General features: G+C 36.1%; 1 protein-coding gene across 1 annotated transcript in view; it reads right to left on the reverse strand.

Annotated features, from left to right (window-relative positions):
* The window catches only part of LOC103716598 (uncharacterized), a 281,358-nt gene extending 261,291 nt beyond the window's left edge, over positions 1-20,067 (reverse strand). The window contains exons 1-10 of the mRNA XM_089923826.1: positions 19,929-20,067; positions 16,843-16,892; positions 15,078-15,141; positions 14,644-14,752; positions 11,506-11,622; positions 11,049-11,066; positions 10,203-10,450; positions 10,079-10,137; positions 3,242-3,284; positions 1,927-2,115 (exon numbers count right to left, since the gene is read on the reverse strand). Of these exons, the coding sequence (XP_089779952.1) occupies positions 1,927-2,115; positions 3,242-3,284; positions 10,079-10,137; positions 10,203-10,450; positions 11,049-11,066; positions 11,506-11,622; positions 14,644-14,752; positions 15,078-15,141; positions 16,843-16,892; positions 19,929-20,003 (972 nt within the window). The 5' untranslated portion in view covers positions 20,004-20,067. The remainder of the gene's footprint in view (positions 1-1,926; positions 2,116-3,241; positions 3,285-10,078; positions 10,138-10,202; positions 10,451-11,048; positions 11,067-11,505; positions 11,623-14,643; positions 14,753-15,077; positions 15,142-16,842; positions 16,893-19,928) is intronic.
* Between the last annotated feature and the right edge of the window lie 423 nt (positions 20,068-20,490).

Raw genomic sequence — 20,490 nt, forward strand, 5'->3', positions numbered from 1 at the left:
GCTCTAGCGTTTACCACAATAAAGTGATGGCTACAACAAGATCTCTAGGTGTGGCCTCCTCATCAGGCTACCACGAGACACGAGTATAGAAGAGATGGAGATTAAACTTCTCCAGCATCAACCACCGTGGTGATGGTTGAAGGAAAATATAAGATCTGGTGAGAAATGGAAATGGTGCCCATAAGATGAAAGAGATCGAAGAGTTATTTTTCCTTTTATTTTACCTCTTCATTTGTTAACATATGCAAATCATTCCATGTGACTTAAGCGGTTCACACATTGAAGCATCCTAGCATAGTAGTTCGCATAGGTTTTCCATATCTTTGGATTTTACATCCACCTAATAGTTCGACATGAATGGGTGGCGAGTCAATTCTAACATCAAGATCCTCAAAAAAACAATACAATGTTTCAGTTTCACAAACAGGTCGGGACAACCTATGATCCAACCTAGTCCACACTTAGGCATGATTGAACCCAATCATGGTCTGTCGTACCGGTCCGGGCCAGTACGTACCGGTCCGGCCTGAGACCGGTACCGAATCAGCGTGGAATCCGGTACCGGTAGTTTATTGTTGAAGAACAGGTACGAGACAGGTTCGGACCGATACGCCACCGGTTCGGACCGGTACGCCACCGGTGCGGGACCGGTACGCCACCGGTACGGGACCGGTACGCCACTGGTACGCCGACCGGTACCGGTACGGCGGACCTTGAACCCAATATTTTGATCAGATTTGAAAAATGGCTTTTTCAATTATCAGTTTGGCTATGGGTTGCTCCTTTTCTCTAATCCTAGCCATATTTAAAATAGGTCAAAAATTGGATGAACTAGCCTGACCGGGCATGGTCCAATCCTACTCAAGCTAAAGAACCATGACTTCAAAACACCTAACGTTTCTATCATGTATCATCTTGCCATGTCTTGGGACTTTAAAATACCTAACCTTTCTATCACATCCCGTTGCCATGTATTGGTTTGGACTTTGGAGTTTAGATATTGAGGCTATATTATTTATAGGTTGATGGCTCAGTTATGCTTGAACTGCATCCTTGTTAACAACACTAGTGGAAGCATTTCACACCAACATCCTTTCTTAGTTCTATCCACTGGTTATCCCATCACTATTAATTTTCCTTCTAAATAGAATGAATAGTGTGCTCTTCTTTTATCTTGCATCGAAGCTGAACCTGAATACCATATGTTGGGTTTGGGTCATGCATGACTTGCCCCAATATGAATGACCAGATGGGTCACAAAAAAATTTCCAAGAACCTGACCAAACCCAACCCTATTAGCCAAGGGGTTTAGTATAGGTCTAAAATTTTGACGTGAAAGGAACCAAGTCAAGTCTGGTTACTCTGGAGGCATTGACTCCAACATTTAATAAGATAAATTTGTTGCAGAACCAAAAAAAAAAAGATAAAAACTAAAGAAGGCAATGCAGAGTAAACATTAGAACAAGCTAGATAAGGCTATCAATATTATCATTACGATTATAAAGAATTAAATTTTTAGTCAACGAGCAATTTTACAAATTCTTAAGAAAAATAAATGAAAGATTTTAAAGCACAAATGCAACAAGACGAAAAAGGGAAAACGCAATCACTTGAAATCTGAATATTTTACTGGGCAAGGAGATAAGCTGATAACACTTCCAGGTACAAAATAGCATACCGTCTAAAACGCAAAAAAGAGAAAAAAATGATAACAATGACAGCACTATGATCATTGGATAGAAAAGAGCAAGGTTCATCGTACTGATCGGTACCGTACTGTATTGGTACCAAAATGGTACATAGTCTCGAACCAAACTGGTACGAACCAACACTATAATAGGATGGTATGGGGTCTGGAAGCGAGACAGCGAACCTTAATCAAGAGAGCAAAACATACAAAAAATTACAATATAAATTAATATGCACCTGAGTAACCTGAGTAGAAATTTCCTGCTTATTAACAGAAAGGAGCTCATTTTCACCCATAACATTCACCAAAGTTTTTGTTCTAGAAGGACCTGTTCTTTCTTGTTTTCTGTGTAACCAACACCACACTGAAAAAGCAGAAACTAAGAGAAAATACAAAATTGCTAATGAAACATCCAAACATTTGACCTGCCAGCAACAAAAGATAAATGTGTTAAATCAGAAAGGACAACAGATGAGACAATCCTAAAATGAATCACAAATTACAGAATTTTTACTGGAAAAAAAAAATCATAACATTTATTATATATGAAAAAAATAAGGTAGAGAGATGTAAACTTACAAATGGTTTTACAAACAAAATCCCAAGAATACCTATTGTTTCAGATGTCAACTGTGTAAAGTTAATTGTCCCAACCGTTTGTTAGTGTTACTGAATAAAATGTAGACTTGTCACTCCAAAACTATCAAATTTATATATTATTTAGATAAAGGCATTCAAGTAGACAGCATAACAATTCTACTGTTTCAGGCTCAAAATGGGAGGTGGATTTACCCTTGACTAGTTTCCTCGTTGGACTGCACCAATATATCATCCATGTAGCATCATTGTTGACAAAAGACCTAGTTATATCCTTGTTAGTTAGAGATCCATTAAATTGTTGAAATCAACTGTAAGATTCAGTGGTAACTGAATCACGTCCAAAATTTGAGGAAAGATAGTCAGATGCTTGCACAATGTTGCAGGACTCACATTTAGGGGCAAATTCACTCTCATCTATATACACAATTACAATGGTAACAAGCCCCTATGCATTGTTTCTGACGACAATAGAAATAGAAATAACTTATGGCATACATAATTGGGTATAAAATTATCTTTGACTCTACTGCTCAAATTAACATCAGATCAATGAGCAAGGATTTGCTAACAAAATCTTTAGAATGCATGGCAGTATGGGTCTTCTTGAAAAACATAGGAGATGAGTAAAAGGTACAAGGATAAAATTAGTGGCAAAATGCAGCAATCAACCTAAATATGTTTTGTCCACTTATGTAAAACTAGATTATCCACAGTATGGATTGCAATAATGGAGCTAACGACATAAGAGAGAAGAATTGCTAAGGCAACACTCATTTGCAAGAGATGACAAACAAATCACCATCTCCACGCAGCAGCATAAGTTAGCGAACAATACACTGCCTAAGCACTACAGTGGAGATGCCATGTCTAGCTTCTTGCTCTTCCAATAGATAAGAATCTCTAGAGAAATGATATAGAAGCTCATGGTGGAATGTCAATCAACAAGATTACCTGAAGATCAGCATCAGAGTAAGCATGAAGCACCAAAGCCGATCTGGTAACAAAGCAGACAGATTAACTAAGTTGTCGGTCATCATGTAACTTTCAGATCAAAACAAATATTGACCTTAACACATCAGGATAAATTGAATCTTATTGTAAATTGGATGATCCTCAAATCCAAGGTTTGCCGAACCAGGCCGAACTGGGCAAACAAATATTGACCTTAACACATCAAGATAAATTGAATCTTATAGTAAACTATATGAACCTCAAATCCAAGGTTGGTTGAACCAGGCCGAACCGGTAGGGGACCAAGTTGATTCACCTATTTTTTTCGAAGCTGGCTCCAAACTAGCCGGAACCGGTCCCAAACCGATAGGAACACCCCGGACCGGTCCCGAATTAATAGGAACTAGTCGGAACAAGCTGGAACCAATCGTGAACCGCAAAAACTCAGTCCGAGCCGGCCAACTCCGTGCAGAACCGGTGCGAACCAGAACTGTTTCCGAACCTGCCTTCCTCCCCTCTTTCTTTTGTTTTAAACGAACCCTATTCGCGAAGTTTCTCAAGCCTTTCCAAACTATTCAAAGACCCCCTTCCCCATAGTGAAAAACACGCTGATTCAATACCATTGAAAGAAGATCCAACCCTAAATAAGATATGCTTCTTCTCTCCTATCTCATTTTTTTATTTTCTTGGACGTCAAAAAATACCTTGAAATTTGCAAAATACGGAGAGATCATGCCAAAATTTTTGGTTTTGGCCTAATTTTATGATATGTTGTAGATCTATAGATGATCTATAAAATCACATAAAAATTTTTAATTTTTAAATTACACATAATTTTAAAAATTAAAAATATATTTTTTTTATTTTAAAATAAAATAGTAAATAATAAAATAAAATTCAAAAAAAATATAAAATCAGAAGCATATTTTGGGGCATGCAAACTATTCTCTAGCTAAATTTGTTGTGCATTTATTTAAGTTTTGATGTGATCATTTAGATAGGAGTCTAAGCCTAAATTTTAAGAAAAATTAAGAAATAAGTAGCCTTTGATGCATACCCATGGGCCTAGAACAATATATGTAGCATCCATAATAGGGTTCTATATGGATCTGAGATCAAATTAATTTTTAAAAAATTTAGATTCAAAAGTTATTTTTTTAATTAAAAATAATTAAAAATATATAAAAAATTAAATAGTACATAATACATATTTCAAAAGTATTTTTTGAAGTAAAAAACATATTTTTCTGAATTTATGGTATTTAAACATATTTTTTTAATTTAAAAATTATTATAAATAAATATAAAAAATTAGCACTATGTATTAGATAAATTAAATGCATTTTCTAAGGTAAAAAATATTATCTTAATCGTAACAAAAATTTGCTATTTTTAAATAATTGATAAACTGATATACCTAATAAACCTGCAGGAATGGAACCATAAAGAAAAAAACTACAATGCTGCTTGGTTAGAGGGATAGGCTGATGTACCTCCTGACTATGCTAATGATCCAGATATGTACGAGAGACATCTCCACTCGACGAAAATTTAAATATCAGTATGTATATTGTAATTTAAATATATATAATTGATTATATTATTTTATATTTTCTAGCTTAGTAATTGATTTTGGAAAATGTCATGCTTTTTGTCGCATGCAACATCTCATTAATTATTTTATATTTTGTATAATTTTAAAACAACAAAATGCATCATTTAGGTTCTACCGGATCATAGAAACATCAAATTATACTTAAAATCATTGAAAAAGTTGAAAAATAATCAAACTTTATTAACTTAAAAAAAATAGATGTTGATTACCAATTAATCAAATTTAAAAAACTTAAAAAAAGAATTTTGGGTACCACGTATTGGTATGGTACCGAACTAGTACCGTAATGACCGGCCCGCCAACCGGTACGGATTCCGATACTAGTTCGGCAGACCTTGCCCAAATCATATCGTGAGTTAGGTTTCCAGCATCAAAAATGTATAACACTATTAGTATTTTCATGTCCTAAAATCATATGGTTGTCTTGGCTCCTAAATCCAATTATTCACAATTTGAGTGAACATTCGTATAATGTAATAAATGATAGCAAAAGAATCTTTAGTATAAACTTTCAAGCAATTTGAAAAGACATTTGGTCAATCAAAGAATGATAAAAAATAAGATCTAGAATTGTATAGACTGAAACTTATACCAATAGTTCAATTATAACTTTAATAAGAACAAGGTTTGCCAAACCGGAACAAAACGGGTCGAGCCGCCCCGGTAGGGGACCGGGTCAGTTCACCTTTTTTTTTTGGAATCGATCGCGAACCGGCCGGAACCTGTCGCGAACCGCACGGACTCGATCCAAACTAGCCAGTTCTATGCGGAACTGGTGCGAACCAAATGGTTGGCACCAAGTCGGACCGGTTCTGAACCAACCCCCCTCCCCTCTCTCTTCCTTCTGGTTTAAAGGTAGGAAGGCCCGAGAAGCTACCTATTCGAATAACCCCCTTCCCCACGGTGAAAGACACGTTGATTCAGCATGATTGAAGAAGGATCCAACCGTAAATAAGGTATGCTTCCTCTTCCCTATCTCATTTTTTCTTTTTTTAAATACCAAAATATATCTTAAAATTTGCAAAATAAGAAGAGATCATACTAAAATTTTTGATTTTGGCTTAATTTTATGTATGTTGTAAATCTATGGATGATCTACACGATCACATAAAAATTTTTAATTGTAGGATTATATATAATTTTTAAAAATTAAATAATTTTTGGATTCAAAAATAAAAAAATAAAATAAAATTCAAAAAAAATAGATGTATCAAATTCCGAGTTGTATATTGGATCCTGCTACGTAGCCACATGCAGCTTATAACCCATACAAATATGGATATAAATATGGTGTATTTGAGACATCGTCTAGATGCTACCCTACGCAGCCTAGAGCATTTTACGAGTCAGATTTTCCTACCAACATATTTGGATGAGCTCCTCTACAGTCGTATTATCGGCCAGAGGACACCTCAGAGCTAAAACTTCAGCGAGAGAACCGAAAGTGCTTATAACCTAGAGTACGTTCCTTATAGGATGAACATACAAAACTACAATGCAGCTTAGTTAGAGGGATGGGCTAAGGTGCCTCTTAACTATGCTAACGATCCGAATATCTACGAGAGGCATCATCACTCGATGAGATTTTAGATATCGGTATGTTTATTGTATTTTATATATATATAATTAATTATATTATTTTATATTTTTTACCTCACTAGTTGATTTTAGAATATTTCATATTGCTTCTTGTAACATACAATATTTTACTAATCATTTTATATTTTGTATTACTTTAAAACAACAAAATGCATCATTAAGTTATACCAGGATCATAGCAACATCATAAAATATCAAATTATACTTAAAATCATTGTAAAAGTTGAAAAAATCAATTACCAATTAATCAAACTAGAAAACATTTAAAAAAATTGGTATGCCAGTTCCGGCCCGCCGATCGATCGGTAGTCCAAGGATTGCCGAACCAGGCCGAACCGGATCAAACCGGGCCGTACGGCTTGGTTCAAGCCGAATCGAGCCAACCCGGTCCCATACCGAGTTTGTTCGTTATAGGAAAATAGTTCCAACCCCATAGGGGTCGAAACCTCAATAATTCCAGCCGAAACCGGTAATTTTTAGCCGGTTCCGTCCGGTTCGACTCAGACTCGGTGGCTACTATCCTACGTACCTCAGAGCATCCCACAGGCCGGATTTTGCTACCGGCATAGTCGGATGGTCCCCTCTACAGCCGTATTATCAACTAAGAACAGCTCTCAGAGCTAGAGCTTTAGCGAGAGATCCGAAAGTGCTTATAACTCGACACGCATTCCTTATGAGATGAACATATAAGACTCCAATATCGCTTGGACAGAGGGATGGGTTGATGTGCTTTCTGATTATGCTGATGATTCGGATATCTACGAGAGGTATCGCCACTCGACTCGATTTTAAATATCATTATGTATGTCTGTTGGACTTTAAAAGTATGTAATTTGATTGTATCTTGGTTTGAAGATATTTTATGTTGTTCATTTTATGATTTATATCATTTTAAAGCAATAAGATGCATCATCTAGCTTAAACTGGAATCCTAGAAACATCAGAAAGCATCAAAAAAATATCAAATTAGACTTAAATTCATAAAAGATCGAAAAGAGAGAACTCCAAAAACAAAAATTAGGGTGCCGGTGCGTGAACCGGCACCAACTAGTTCGGTACCGGTTTGGTCCAAACCGATACCGATCTGTATCGGTCAAGCGTGAACCGACACTAACCAGTTCAATACCGGTACGGTTCAGTCTGAACTGGTACCAAACTGTATCGGGAGCTGACCGGTACAGCACTCGGTACCGGTTCGGCGATCCTTGACCGATACGGATCCCGGTTCGATCAAGAAACAAAGTTAGCTTTGAAGTAGCACTAGATTTGGATCTTAGTTAACAAATGAATTGGGGATATAACTGGTATATTGGAATGAATGTTTAAGTTATGACTTAAAGCATAAGTGATAATTCAACCTGCAATAGAAATGAGACTAGGATTTGACTCGGTCTATAATCAGATAAGAATTGAAATAAATCAACCTACAGTTATTGAGATTGTTGAAATAGAAAATCAAGACATGTATTTTTGGACATCCAAAGTAAGTGATTTGGAAGATTAACTTTTTCTTTAAGTTTCATGAAGAAGTGGATCTAAGTCTTTAGTAAGGAATTTGTTGCACTAAGAGCTACAAAAAAAGATTGGGCCAAAAAATATTACCTCATGTTCACGAAACAAGGTATGATCCTAGACAAGAAGGTCAACATTATGATAAGATCTAGTCATGGTTGAGGTTGTGATTTGACATCTTACATAGGCACACACATCCAGCTTCACAATGAATTGGATATATGTCAGAAACTTGGATACTAATGAAGTTCCTTCGTTGCAGCTTTCAGCGATTGGTCAACAGTTGGACTCTTCCAACAATGAGTTTTCACTCTCCAATTTGACACTAGAAATTGGTCGAGGATGTAAGTGTTGAATCAACTTTGGAAAAATGTTATTTTTCTTATACCCTTAGGTCAACTGGGAAGTTTGGACAAGAAACAAATATGCTGAAAGACATTCATGTTTAAACAAACAATAGGTAAAGGTATAAATAAAAATAATTCTGTTAATATAGTATCTTTGACGGATCATTCTATAAGAGATCTAGGCACACCACTATTAGGCGTAAATATAGGAATTAGAAAAATTCTATTTTATTTAGGCTAATTTTATTTTATTTGAAAAGAAGAGAATTTTATTTTTATTGGGAACTCTATTTTTATTAAGACTAGAGTTTTCTGAGGACTTCAATATTTTATTTCTACATGGACTCTTACTAGGATTTTGGGTCTATAAATACCCACTAATATGTAATTAAGAACCCAAGTTCTGTATTATTGAGATTTGAGAATATTGAGTTGCCCCTACCTCTGATTCTTCTTCTCCTTCTTCCTCCCTTTTCTTCCCTCCCGTTCTTCCCTTTTCTTCCCTCTCCTGCTTCCATCCTACATCAATCTTAAGTATTCACATATCTTCTTTTTTTCTTTCCTCTTACTGAGTCAGACACTTGACTATACATCTAAATATGATTCTCATGTCTGCACCATGTAATATTGACACTTAGGACAAAGGCTCCATGTGTGGCTGTTCTTAGGGATTCTAGTCCATTCCCATGTATTGCATGAGGATTGTAATATATCTAGAGCAAGATTCAGAAATCAAGATTAATTGAAGGATCAAGATCACAATTGAGGCAAAGATAAAGAGGTAGAAAGGTATTGAGATCAATACAAAACTTGGATAAGAAGTGCAACCAAGGTGAGGGCCCCCTTTTTTTTGGGGGGGGGGGGGGGGCGGGGAGGGGGCGCCAAAGGGAGGGATGGGGAATACAAATAGAACCAATTTCCTTCCTTACTAATAAGATCTCGCTATATTTCAAAAGGTCTTCCCTTTTTACAAGAAAGATGATAATAAGATTAATTAATCCATGCATTATTGTAATTCACGATATGCATGTATACACTACTTTGCAAGGTTTGCCGTACCGTGCCGAACCGGACGATACAGGACATACCATACAGTACCGGTTCGGTGTCAATACATAGTACGGAGGCATACCGACACTCCGTACGCTGAACCATCCCCATACCGTAACATACCGACAACAATAATGTGGCATGGTAGGAGGCTCGGTACTGAGACGGTATATCTTGCTACTTTGCCTATTATACTATGCACAAATGATAGTTCTACATTATCCCAGTGACTTAAAGAAACAGATGTCATCATATACAAAACTTGGATAACAAGTGCAACCAAGGTGAGCCCCCCCCCCCCCCCCCCCCGCCCTTTTTTTATTGGTTTGGGGGGGGGGGGCGCCAAGGTGGGGGATGGGGTATACAAATGGGACCAATTTCCTTCCCTAATAATAAGATCCCGCTATATTTCAAAAGGTCTTCCATTTTTACAAGAAGAAAAATGATAATAAGATTAATTAATCCACGCATTATTTCAATTCACGATATGCATTATTTCAGTTCACGATATGCATGTATATACTACTTTGCAAGATTCGCCATAACGTACCGAACCGGATGATATGGAGCATCATACCATACAATACCAGTTCGGTACCAATACATAGTATGGGAGCGTACCGACACTCCATATGTTGAACCATCTACGTATCGTAACATACTGATACAGCAATAGTGTGGCACAGTAGGAGGCCCGGTACTGAGACGGTGTACCTTACTACTTTGCCTATTATCCTTTGCACAGAATGATAGTTCCACATTATCCCAATGACCTAAGGAAACAAATGTCATCAGATTTTATCACATCAAAAAGCAACAGAGGAAAGATAAGTTATACCTTCAAAGAACCAATTCTAATAGCACAGGCTTGTTTCTTATGAGGAGCAGGTGAAGCAGAATCAAAGCATACAGAAGATGAAGGACAATCACCACATGAACAGCCAAGAGAAGGGTCACCACATGAATAAACTGTAACATTCATAGGCTTCATCCTGACTGAATCATTAAGATTTGTTCGAAAGGCTATTGCATATGGTGAACAAGGTTCATTGGGATTTGCTTGATGACCAATAAATGCAAGCCACTCTGGAAAAGCAATCAGAAGCATAAGGTTAAACCAACCATAAATAGAAGCAAGATTGACAATTCCGCCAGTTGAACATAACAAAGAAGCTAGTGAAGATAACAACTTCCCAGGTTTAGAAATTGTTTATCCAGCTAAATGTAAGGGCATAAATCAAGATACCAATGCAATGATGGCATGACTTGAGATCAAAGTTATAACACAGCACCGTAAATAGCACATGCTGATACAATAAAATAATGCAGGACCAAGAGAGAACATCCGAAGAGAATAGGTACAAGGGAAATCTTCAACAACTTACTGGTTCAACTCAACAATGAGAACAGTAATATGATCATTTTTACGTTATGTAAGCATTAGCAATAATTGATAGACAATTTAAACCAACATGTTCAAAAGTTAAAAAATTTATTTCCCTCATTAAATTATGTCGCTGTCATATGAAAAATATCCCTAGGCCAAAGGGCATCCATACTTTTTCTTCTCTTACTCTGCTTAGTTCATTCGGCATGATAGACAAGGCAATTACAAAGATAGATGAACTTTAGGTCCCACTTGCAACCATGCATGAGTTAGACATAAAACCTTGGCACTTCTCACCTTTGTAATTTTGAGCACCTGCACCAACAAAATCCATTGCACGAGTGTTCATAGTCTCAAATTTCACATCCTTGCATGAATTAAATAACTCCTCAACATACTGACTAGTTACATAAAAATCTATGCCATCAACGGTCAAACTGTCATTGACCTGCAACTACATAAGAATGCAATTTAAAAGTATATATATGACTGTACATCGTAGGCAGTTATTTATAATTTAATCATAATCCAATATTTATTCCATATATAAATGCCATTCACTTCAAAAAGAAGCGGGTGAGGGGAGGATGAGGGGAGGAAAAACAGTGCGAACCCAATCTTTAACATCATGAACTGGAACAATAAATTATCACAAAGAACAATCAGATGTTAACTATTAAGTAGTTTATCTACTAGGAAGCCATAACCTTAAATCCTTGTCTACAAATAAACTATGGGTATAAAGAAAAAGGACCTTCATCACAGAAGTCACGTTGATGAAGAGGCTTTGATTTGGAGAGCAAGAGAGCTCGCAGAAAAGATTTAAAAAGTTCCTCAAGCATGCTGGGCATCCCACAAGAAAAGGAATTGCCTGCAAAAGATATCACATGAAAAATAAGTGGGTATTACACAAAAAATAACAGCAAAAAGAAAAAAGAGGATCAAAGTATTCAAAAACAACAAAAGACAACTATATAAGTAATATAAGCAATGGACGGAACTTGCAATTAAGCAGTAACCCCAAATTAGTTCAAACCGAAAGGTTGCGGATAATCCTAGGTGATGGACTAAAATCAACCCAACAATATTTATCCTCTGAGAAGTCGAATTCTTATCCTACCAAACTGGAACATGACACCAATTTTGATAAAAATTCAGTTCAAGCATGTTTCTGTCAATATCAGAACTGATTATTTTGAATGAAGCTATGACTTCAAATAAATCCACTTTTTTCTATAACAATAAAGACAGAAGGAGAGGTAGAATGTGCACCAATTGTGATTTATTCTTACCTGCAAAACTTATTTGGTTATCATCCATAGTTCAAATATTTTAACACAATGCTTATATCTGCCTTTTTTTGTATTTAAGAACTCTGAATACAAATACATACTGCAAAGCATAGACAACTCAAAGAAATCACACCAACTGATCAAACAAGGGAAGAAGAATATATCAATTGAAGAGGACCGGGAAGTATGCTAGCAGACAATATTCAACATTGAGAAATTGACTTCTCATTTCAGATATATGTTGTCATTGCTAAACTAATAGACTTTAAGAGAACAAATATAAAACTATAATACACGAAGGCAATACTCCAGCCGGTTGGTCTTTGAACTTCGGTAGATGTAACTGTGCTCTTACCAAGGTCAGCGAAACAGATACTGAGCACCGTACTAGTTCTCCGATGGCACTAGGCGGTACGGGACCGCGTCATGCCGTGTCAGAGGGAGAGAGGAGGCAGGCGGACGATGGAGGAGGCCGGTGAAGGGCCGGTGGAGGCAACGGTCGGTTCCCCTATTTCGTTCCCGCCACCCTCCGCCGGCCTCTGCCAGCGTCTGCCCGCCTCCCTCCCTCTCCATCTCCCTCCCTCCCCCGCTCGCACTCTCTTTTCTTCTCCTTCTTCGGTACCGGCAACGATTTTCGTTTTCGTTGCCGGAACTGTACCGGTGAGTCGCCGGTACGGCTCGAAGCTACCGGAACCGTCCGATTCAGGACGATTTCACGAACTCTGCTTCTTAGAATCAGTACCAAAATATGTAATTGGAGGATTTAGTTGGAGATAATTTAATGTAGCCGTGGGCTGAGCTAACCCACCAAAAAAAATCAAAGTGTATATACAAAAAGGTTGTTCATTTTTTTTTTCCATTCCCTGTTGTCTACCTATTATGTTTCCTTGTGATACATATGATCTTGGGTTTTCTGCATATATACCCTCCAAAATATATAAAAATGTATGAATACCCTCGTAAAATTTCTATTTGCATGTATACCCTCATCAAATATTTATTTTGCATGTATACCCTTCTTTTACTTTCTTTTTTATATATGTACCTATACCATCTAACGCCGTTAAAAATTAAATGATTTAAAATTAAAATAACTAAAATACCCTTATGGGTATACATGCAAAAAGAAAACTTCATATGGATAGACATGCAAATAGCAACTTTGCGAGGGTATTCATGCAATTACGCATATTTAGGAGGGTATACACTTCAAAAAAATCTAATCAAAAATAATCAAAATCCAATAAAGATAATCGTTAATAAAAAAGATAACAAAATAAAATTAAATCATGTTAATATCAACTCTTACAGAATAAATCATGTTACTTTTACGAAATTCTCGTCTCAAAAACAAACAACTCAACATTTACAAATCACTAAAAAATATTTTACTAATCTAAGCATCTATAATTAATTTAAATTTGATAGCTTCAATCTTTTAAAAATAATGACGAATATATAGATGTCATAAATTCAATAATTATAATTATATCAAAATCAAATGAAGAATAGAATTACCAAAATGACCACCTAATATTCCAACTTGACTGAGCCAAGATCTTAAAAAAAAAAATTAACAATGTGACTCGATCTTTTTTTGACTTATCAATCCAACTGAATCATAAAAGACTTAGAAAATTTCAGCTGAGTTTTGACATTTTTTAATGAATTTTTTGAATGTATACCCTTTTAAATATGAAAGTTACTATTTGCGTATATACCCTTATAACTTTTTTTGCATATCTACCCATAAGATTATTGTAGTCATTTTAATTTTAAACCGTCTATTTTTTAACGACGTTAAATAATACAGGTACATATGCAAAAAAAAAAAGAAGGATATACATGCAAATAGTAGTTTTACGAGGGTATTCATGCAATTTTGCATATTTAGAAGGGAATATATGCAAAAACCCTATGATCTTTTATGACTTAACGTTTTTACTATTTTAGCAGTTTGATGTCCTGAAATAAGATGCAATTCCACCAGAACATGATTTGAAGAATGCTATACCTTGACCTAAGTAGTTCTAGTTCTCTAACATTCATTGATTCTACAACTTGCTAAATGGCATCCCAACTTCTCAATAATATCCAATAATAAATTTCAAAAGAAAGATGATAAATTCGTAAGCTTGAGAGAAACACAAGATTAGTTTATGTAACAATGTAAACTAGCCAGCATTTACTATTTTATAAGTCTGCATCTTGTAAACTTTTAATAATGCAAGAATAATAACTAGAAAGTCAGAGGTCTTAGCAATCCTGGCAACATCCATAGCATGCACGATTATGCATGATGAGAACAGTCAAGGCAATTAGCATTCTGTGTTTCAAAATGAAGTAAATAACGATCCATAACAAGATGACATTACACTGAAGAACCAGGTGTGAAGAAATAGATATACTAAATAAATGTACTACTATTAGTGTAGGAGACTGGGACCACAAATCTAAGGACATGATACAAGCAGAGTAACAAGCATGGGGGTTCTATAAAAAAAAATAAGAAATTAAAATAGCACAATGTGAATGTTCTCCTTTTAAGGAGTGGTCATGCTAGTGAATGTTAACAATGTCACTTTAGCCACAAATCTTACTTGCTGGACTTGCCCTCGGTAATGTGTCAAACTGATCTGCAGTGCAGCAGACATTGCCAGTGATTGTTGGACACAAACTCTGGATCTTCAAGGACAACAACTCATCTGGCTGAGAAGGAAAAAAGAAAACATTTTACAGATCAAGAGTCCAATCACAGTTTAACTTTATACTACTCAAGGTTACAGATACATTAAGACCCAATAATTTAGGAAGAAAAGGTTGAACACACATGCAGTAACACCAGCCCACCCACCTTTTTTTTATAGAAAGAAAAAGAAGACCGTTAATTTGTTTTCCTTTCCAGATATTCATGTCAAAATGATAACTTAGCAGCACAAATATAACTATAATCTTGCATACAAATATAAAATGATAACCACAATGTGTTACCAAGTACTTTGATAGAAGGGACATTATAAGGACAGTTCAAAACCTTTCCATCACCGCGGCGTCCACAAATACCATACATGGAACAATACCCTTCTGCATATATCTTTCTGAAGGAAAATGATAAAATGTTTCAAATGCAAAAATAGAATATTGAATTTCTGAAAGAAAATGGACAGTGATTATCATAAACGATCAAATTCAAGAAAGGCAATGGAACTTGTAGTTTTGGATGTGACAAAGGAGCTAAAAAGTGCCTATGTAAATGAATGATGATTACTATTAGTTATTGTGGCCAGACACCCCATGTCTGCATCAAATCTTTTTCTTTTTTCATCATTGTGTCTTACTTATCTCATACCTCGTTACAAAAGTTTAGATGTTTACTACCTTTGAGGGATTCTTTTCTAACAGATATTACAAGACTACCAACAAAAGTGGGACTAGTCAAGCTTCTAAGGCAAATCTATGATCTTTGGCCAGTCAAATGTAAGAAATCTTAGATCACTGTCACTTCAGCAGAACCTGCCCTCCTTCAATCAATGAAAATCCCTATATGTTCAATTTGGATCTAGAATAATAAGAATCATTGGATAGCTCAAATGAGCATTAGAAGTCTTGCTTTGTGGCCTCTGGCTCACTCAAAAACATGGCAGTAAGGACATTTTCTTACACTGCCAGATAACTAATCTATCAGCTTGACTTTAAAAATACCTTTTTCTATATGATGGAAGCTAATCAGATGCTTTTTTATGTTAGATTTTGGTCTTTAATATCATACTAGATAGAGGGCATTTCTTTATCTAGTTTAGTACATAGGCTGTAAGATATTTTCAACAGTTTTTCCGTTTATTATTGAGTAAAAAAAAAGGGAAAGATTAAAAAAAAAAATACATGACACTTGACAGGCTGTGGACTACAAAAAGGCCGCTATTGTAGTTTATAAAGACTACATGAACAACTATGTACAAAAGATTTCTCAAAAATAATATTAAACAAAATATAATGCTCAATAACTACATGCATTTTGACTAAATATCCACTTAATCTCAAAAATATGAGGAAATTAATTATGCTTCTGAGTTGTACTAAAAGATGAAGGAAAAAATTTGAATTCAGTAGGCAAAGCTTCAAAATTACCAAGTTTACTGATTTCTCAAAAAACTGAAGTTGAAAAAGTATATTATATATAAATGTTATATCTTTGCAATACAAAAAAAATAGTTCACTTAAATTTCCATTATATAAAATGTTTCTTTCACTTGAATTTATCCCTTTATGGAACAGGCATTCAAATTTAACTAGTCATGCTAAACATGCTGAACTCAAAATTATTTGTTGGAAGCACCAGATGCAGAAGCAGACAAAAAAAGGACTTCCTGAACCAGAACTAGCCAAAAAAATCGTACTAGTTTTTCGGGTGCTTCTATAGGCTGGTATAGCCTTCAGCATTCTATTGGATAGATTTACTAGTTTCTTGAGAAATGATGTTCCTGGTTCAATGGAATCAGTCATTGTCTGCTCAGAAATAATTCACCACTCTTTCTCTAGCTAAGAAGTAAAGTCTAAACATCAACAAAAAATAAAAAGAAAGAAAGAATGAAACTATTGCATATCGCAACTAACACCAAGCAATGGAAACATAAGAACATTTTGCTCATGCCAGATATGTAGCCAGATATAATGTAAAAATTAGAATTTGTAACCTGAAGCAGACCTATCAAATGAAACAATAGCTGAAGGCCTACATTTAAAATTTGTTTACCCAAATGGACATTATAAATCATGATCTGTCAAGAGAATGCCCTTACACTGTTGTAGCATTGGACTGCTGAGCACCTGTTGGAGGCACAAGAGTGATCTGCAACGACTTTTTTTTTCGTGGACAAACTTTCCGGTTACATTCAAATACGAGATTGCAACTTCAAAAAGAGTTGACAGAATGCTCAAAGCAAATTTAAATTATGTACAAGCAAAAACATTTTCTGAAAACTACAGAGAGATAACATTATGTAAGATTTGTCTCGGATGTTGCACCTGGACATCAATTAACCCCAACCCAACTCACCCCTCCCCCCAGGACGACTCTTCCTCCATTTTAAATCAGCAAAGGTAAGATGACAAATTAAAAGTAGGCATCGATCACAGAATTTTCATTTCCAAATAGAGTCGCAGCCTTTAACTTTGAGAATAAATAACGACATATTACCACCTTGAACAACCTTTATATCAGCACTAAACAGTTTGTATGGGCAACACTTTTTTGTCACAACAAACCATCTAATAAAGGTGCCATGACTTGTGGACTATGTTCATTGATATAAATTCCTACAGTAAACAGATGAGGTTTGTTCCAAGACTGAACCATCAAAAAATGATTGCCTAACATAATCAATTCCACATGAAGGTGGGAATAGGACTTTATGCGGCAAAAAAAATAACTAAAAAAGCCAACTTTTATTACCCTGAAGTTGAACATCTCATAGCAGAACATCTTGTAACTAAGAATTAGAGAAGTTAACTAACATCAATGACGCTCACAGAAGTTGCTCAGCTCTGTCCCATACTTCTCTATCTCAGCAACACTGAAAAACTGAGCCAAAAATCATTGATCTCCTAACTTCTAGCAAGCAGTATATTTCATACTCTGCTCAGCTACTAAGAAGAGGCCAGTAAAAAAAGTAATACAAAATAAAATTAATATTTTAATTTTTTATTTTACTAAAAATTAATTGGCTATCAAAATGATAAGATTTGGTTAGTTACCAAAGAGCATAGAGATAACAATTTTTTCCATTTATAGCAGCTCATAATCACCGCTTTCTTCCCTTATGCCTTTTCTCACAACAGTCAAAAGTATGAAGTCTTCAAATGCCAAATATTGTTAAAAAGCTGAAAATCCCAAAGAGGAAACTGCTCAAACACATGATGGTTATCCAAATGTATCGGTGGTTAAGTGAAAATCATAATATTAATAGCTAGCACTACTCAAATCAAGAATGAAAGAGAAATTTGAAAAAGAATTCCAACAACAAACTTTCCCCAACATTCTCTTAATCATTGCTTTCTTCCATTCTATCTTTTCTCACCAACCAGTCAATGCTGTCAGTGCTTAATATACCAAAAGTTACTGTCCAAGAACTCAGAATCCTCAACTCAAAACTCCTTAAAGACATCCAGAGTACCCAGATTTTACATCAGTTAAGTCAAATTGTTATTACAAACAGATGATATACCAAAGTAATTAACAAAATAGACAGCTAGAGCAAAAGAACTCCAAGAACAAACTTGCCTCTACCGTCCCTTAACCATCACCTTTCTTGCATTCTTTCTTCGGGCGCCGGAGGGAGGAAAGGAAGAACTCTTAATCCCATGGAAAATCCCCCCAATTTAACGAACCTTGAATTAAGAACTTCCTATCATCTAAAACTACTCGATCGAACAACATAAAACCAAAAAAATAACAGATGGTATACCGAAGTAATTAACAAAATAGACAGCTAGAGCAAAAGAACTCGAAAAACAAACTTGCCTCTACCTGTCCCTTAACCATCACCTTTCTTGCATTCTTTTTTCTTACTGCCAACCCATCAATTCTTCAAATATGAAGACCTTATACTCCAAAACCATTATTAAAGAACTCAAAATTTCAGGCAGGGGGGTGGGGTGGGGGGGAAAGGAAAAACTGTTAATCCCATGGAAAATCCCCCCCAATTTAACGAACCTTGAATCAAGAACTTCCTATCATCTAAAACTACTCGATCGAACAACATAAAACCAAAAAAATAACAGCTGATATACCAAAGTAATTAACCAAATAGAAAACTAGAGCAAAATAACTCGAAGAACAAACTTGCCTCTACCGTCCCTTAACCATCACCTTTCTTGCATTCTTTTTTCTTACTGCCAACCCATCGATGCTTCAAATATGAAGACCTTATACACCAAAACCATTATTAAAGAGCTCAAAATTGCAGGCAGGGGGGGGGGGGGGGGGGGGGGAAGGAAAAACTGTTAATCCCATGGAAAATCCCCCCAATTTAACGAACCTTGAATCAAGAACTTCCTATCATCTAAAACTACTCGATCGAACAACATAAAACCAAAAAAATAACAGATGATATACCAAAGTAATTAACAAAATAGACAGCTAGAGCAAAAGAACTCGAAGAACAAACTTGCCTCTACCGTCCCTTAACCATCACCTTTCTTGCATTCTTTTTTCTTACTGCCAACCCATCAATGCTTCAAATATGAAGACCTTATACTCCAAAACCATTATTAAAGAACTCAAAATTTCAGGCAGGGGGGGTGGGGTGGGGGGGAAAGGAAAAACTGTTAATCCCATGGAAAATCCCCCCAATTTAACGAACCTTGAATCAAGAACTTCCGATCATCTAAAACTACTCGATCGAGCAACATAAAACCAAAAAAGTAACAGATGATATACCAAAGTAATTAACAAAATAGACAGCTAGAGCAAAAGAACTCGAAGAACAAACTTGCCTCTACCGTCCCTTAACCATCACCTTTCTTGCATTCTTTTTTCTTACTGCCAACCCACTGCCAACCCATCAATGCTTCAAATATGAAGACCTTATAATCCAAAACCATTATTAAAGAACTCAAAATTTCAGGCAGGGGGGTGGGGTGGGGGGGAAGGAAAAACTGTTAATCCCATGGAAAATCCCCCCAATTTAACGAACCCTGAATCAAGAACTTCGTATCATCTAAAACTGCTCGATCTAACAACATAAAACCAAAAAAAATAAAACCCTAGCTCAAGAATTCCAAGAATTTCCACTCGAAGAACGAAAAAGAAATCAAACTACGTAGCAGAGATTCCCAGGAGAGAGCGAGGAGAGAGATCAGAAAACCCTAGTTCGTTCTTCACCACCTGAAGGAAAGAAGAGATCACCAGGAGAAATCCCAACCGCCGGAGAACAAAAGTTCCGCCCGCCGAGAGCTCCATCGCCGGAAGAGAGAGAGAGAGAGAGAGAGAGAGAGGTGGGGAAGAGGGGGGGGAAAGAAAACTGCTGAGCCGAGTGAGGGAAGCCGTTATTTAAAGGGCAGCCCACGGTGACGTCACCTGACGAGATAACCGGGATTTAAATCGGTCGCCATAGGACCAAAATGCCCTTACAAGGGCCCTCGATGGAATGTCGGCGATGTGAGGGCATTTTGGGCATTTTAGGAGATTCAATCTCATTGGCGAACGGGTCGACGTCGGCATGTTGGTCATGAATCCCGTCACTGTCCGGTGACTTAAACCCTGCAAAATGCCCCCTGCACTTTCTCAGAATGGACGGTACAATTAATTTAGATTTTTTTTTTTTTTTTGCTAAAACGGGCAATTCATACTACTCGGATACAGTTAACTTGGAATTTCGAAAGTGCACGCCATGCGTCTATTAGTAGGTTGACCGATGTGTTCCTTGTGCTGTCCCGTGCTATCACGT

Source organism: Phoenix dactylifera, chromosome 6 (genome assembly GCF_051530095.1).
Source record: "Phoenix dactylifera cultivar Ajwa chromosome 6, Ajwa_hap1_PhDact_Kaust_v1.1, whole genome shotgun sequence".
NCBI classification, from domain to species: Eukaryota; Viridiplantae; Streptophyta; class Magnoliopsida; order Arecales; family Arecaceae; genus Phoenix; species Phoenix dactylifera.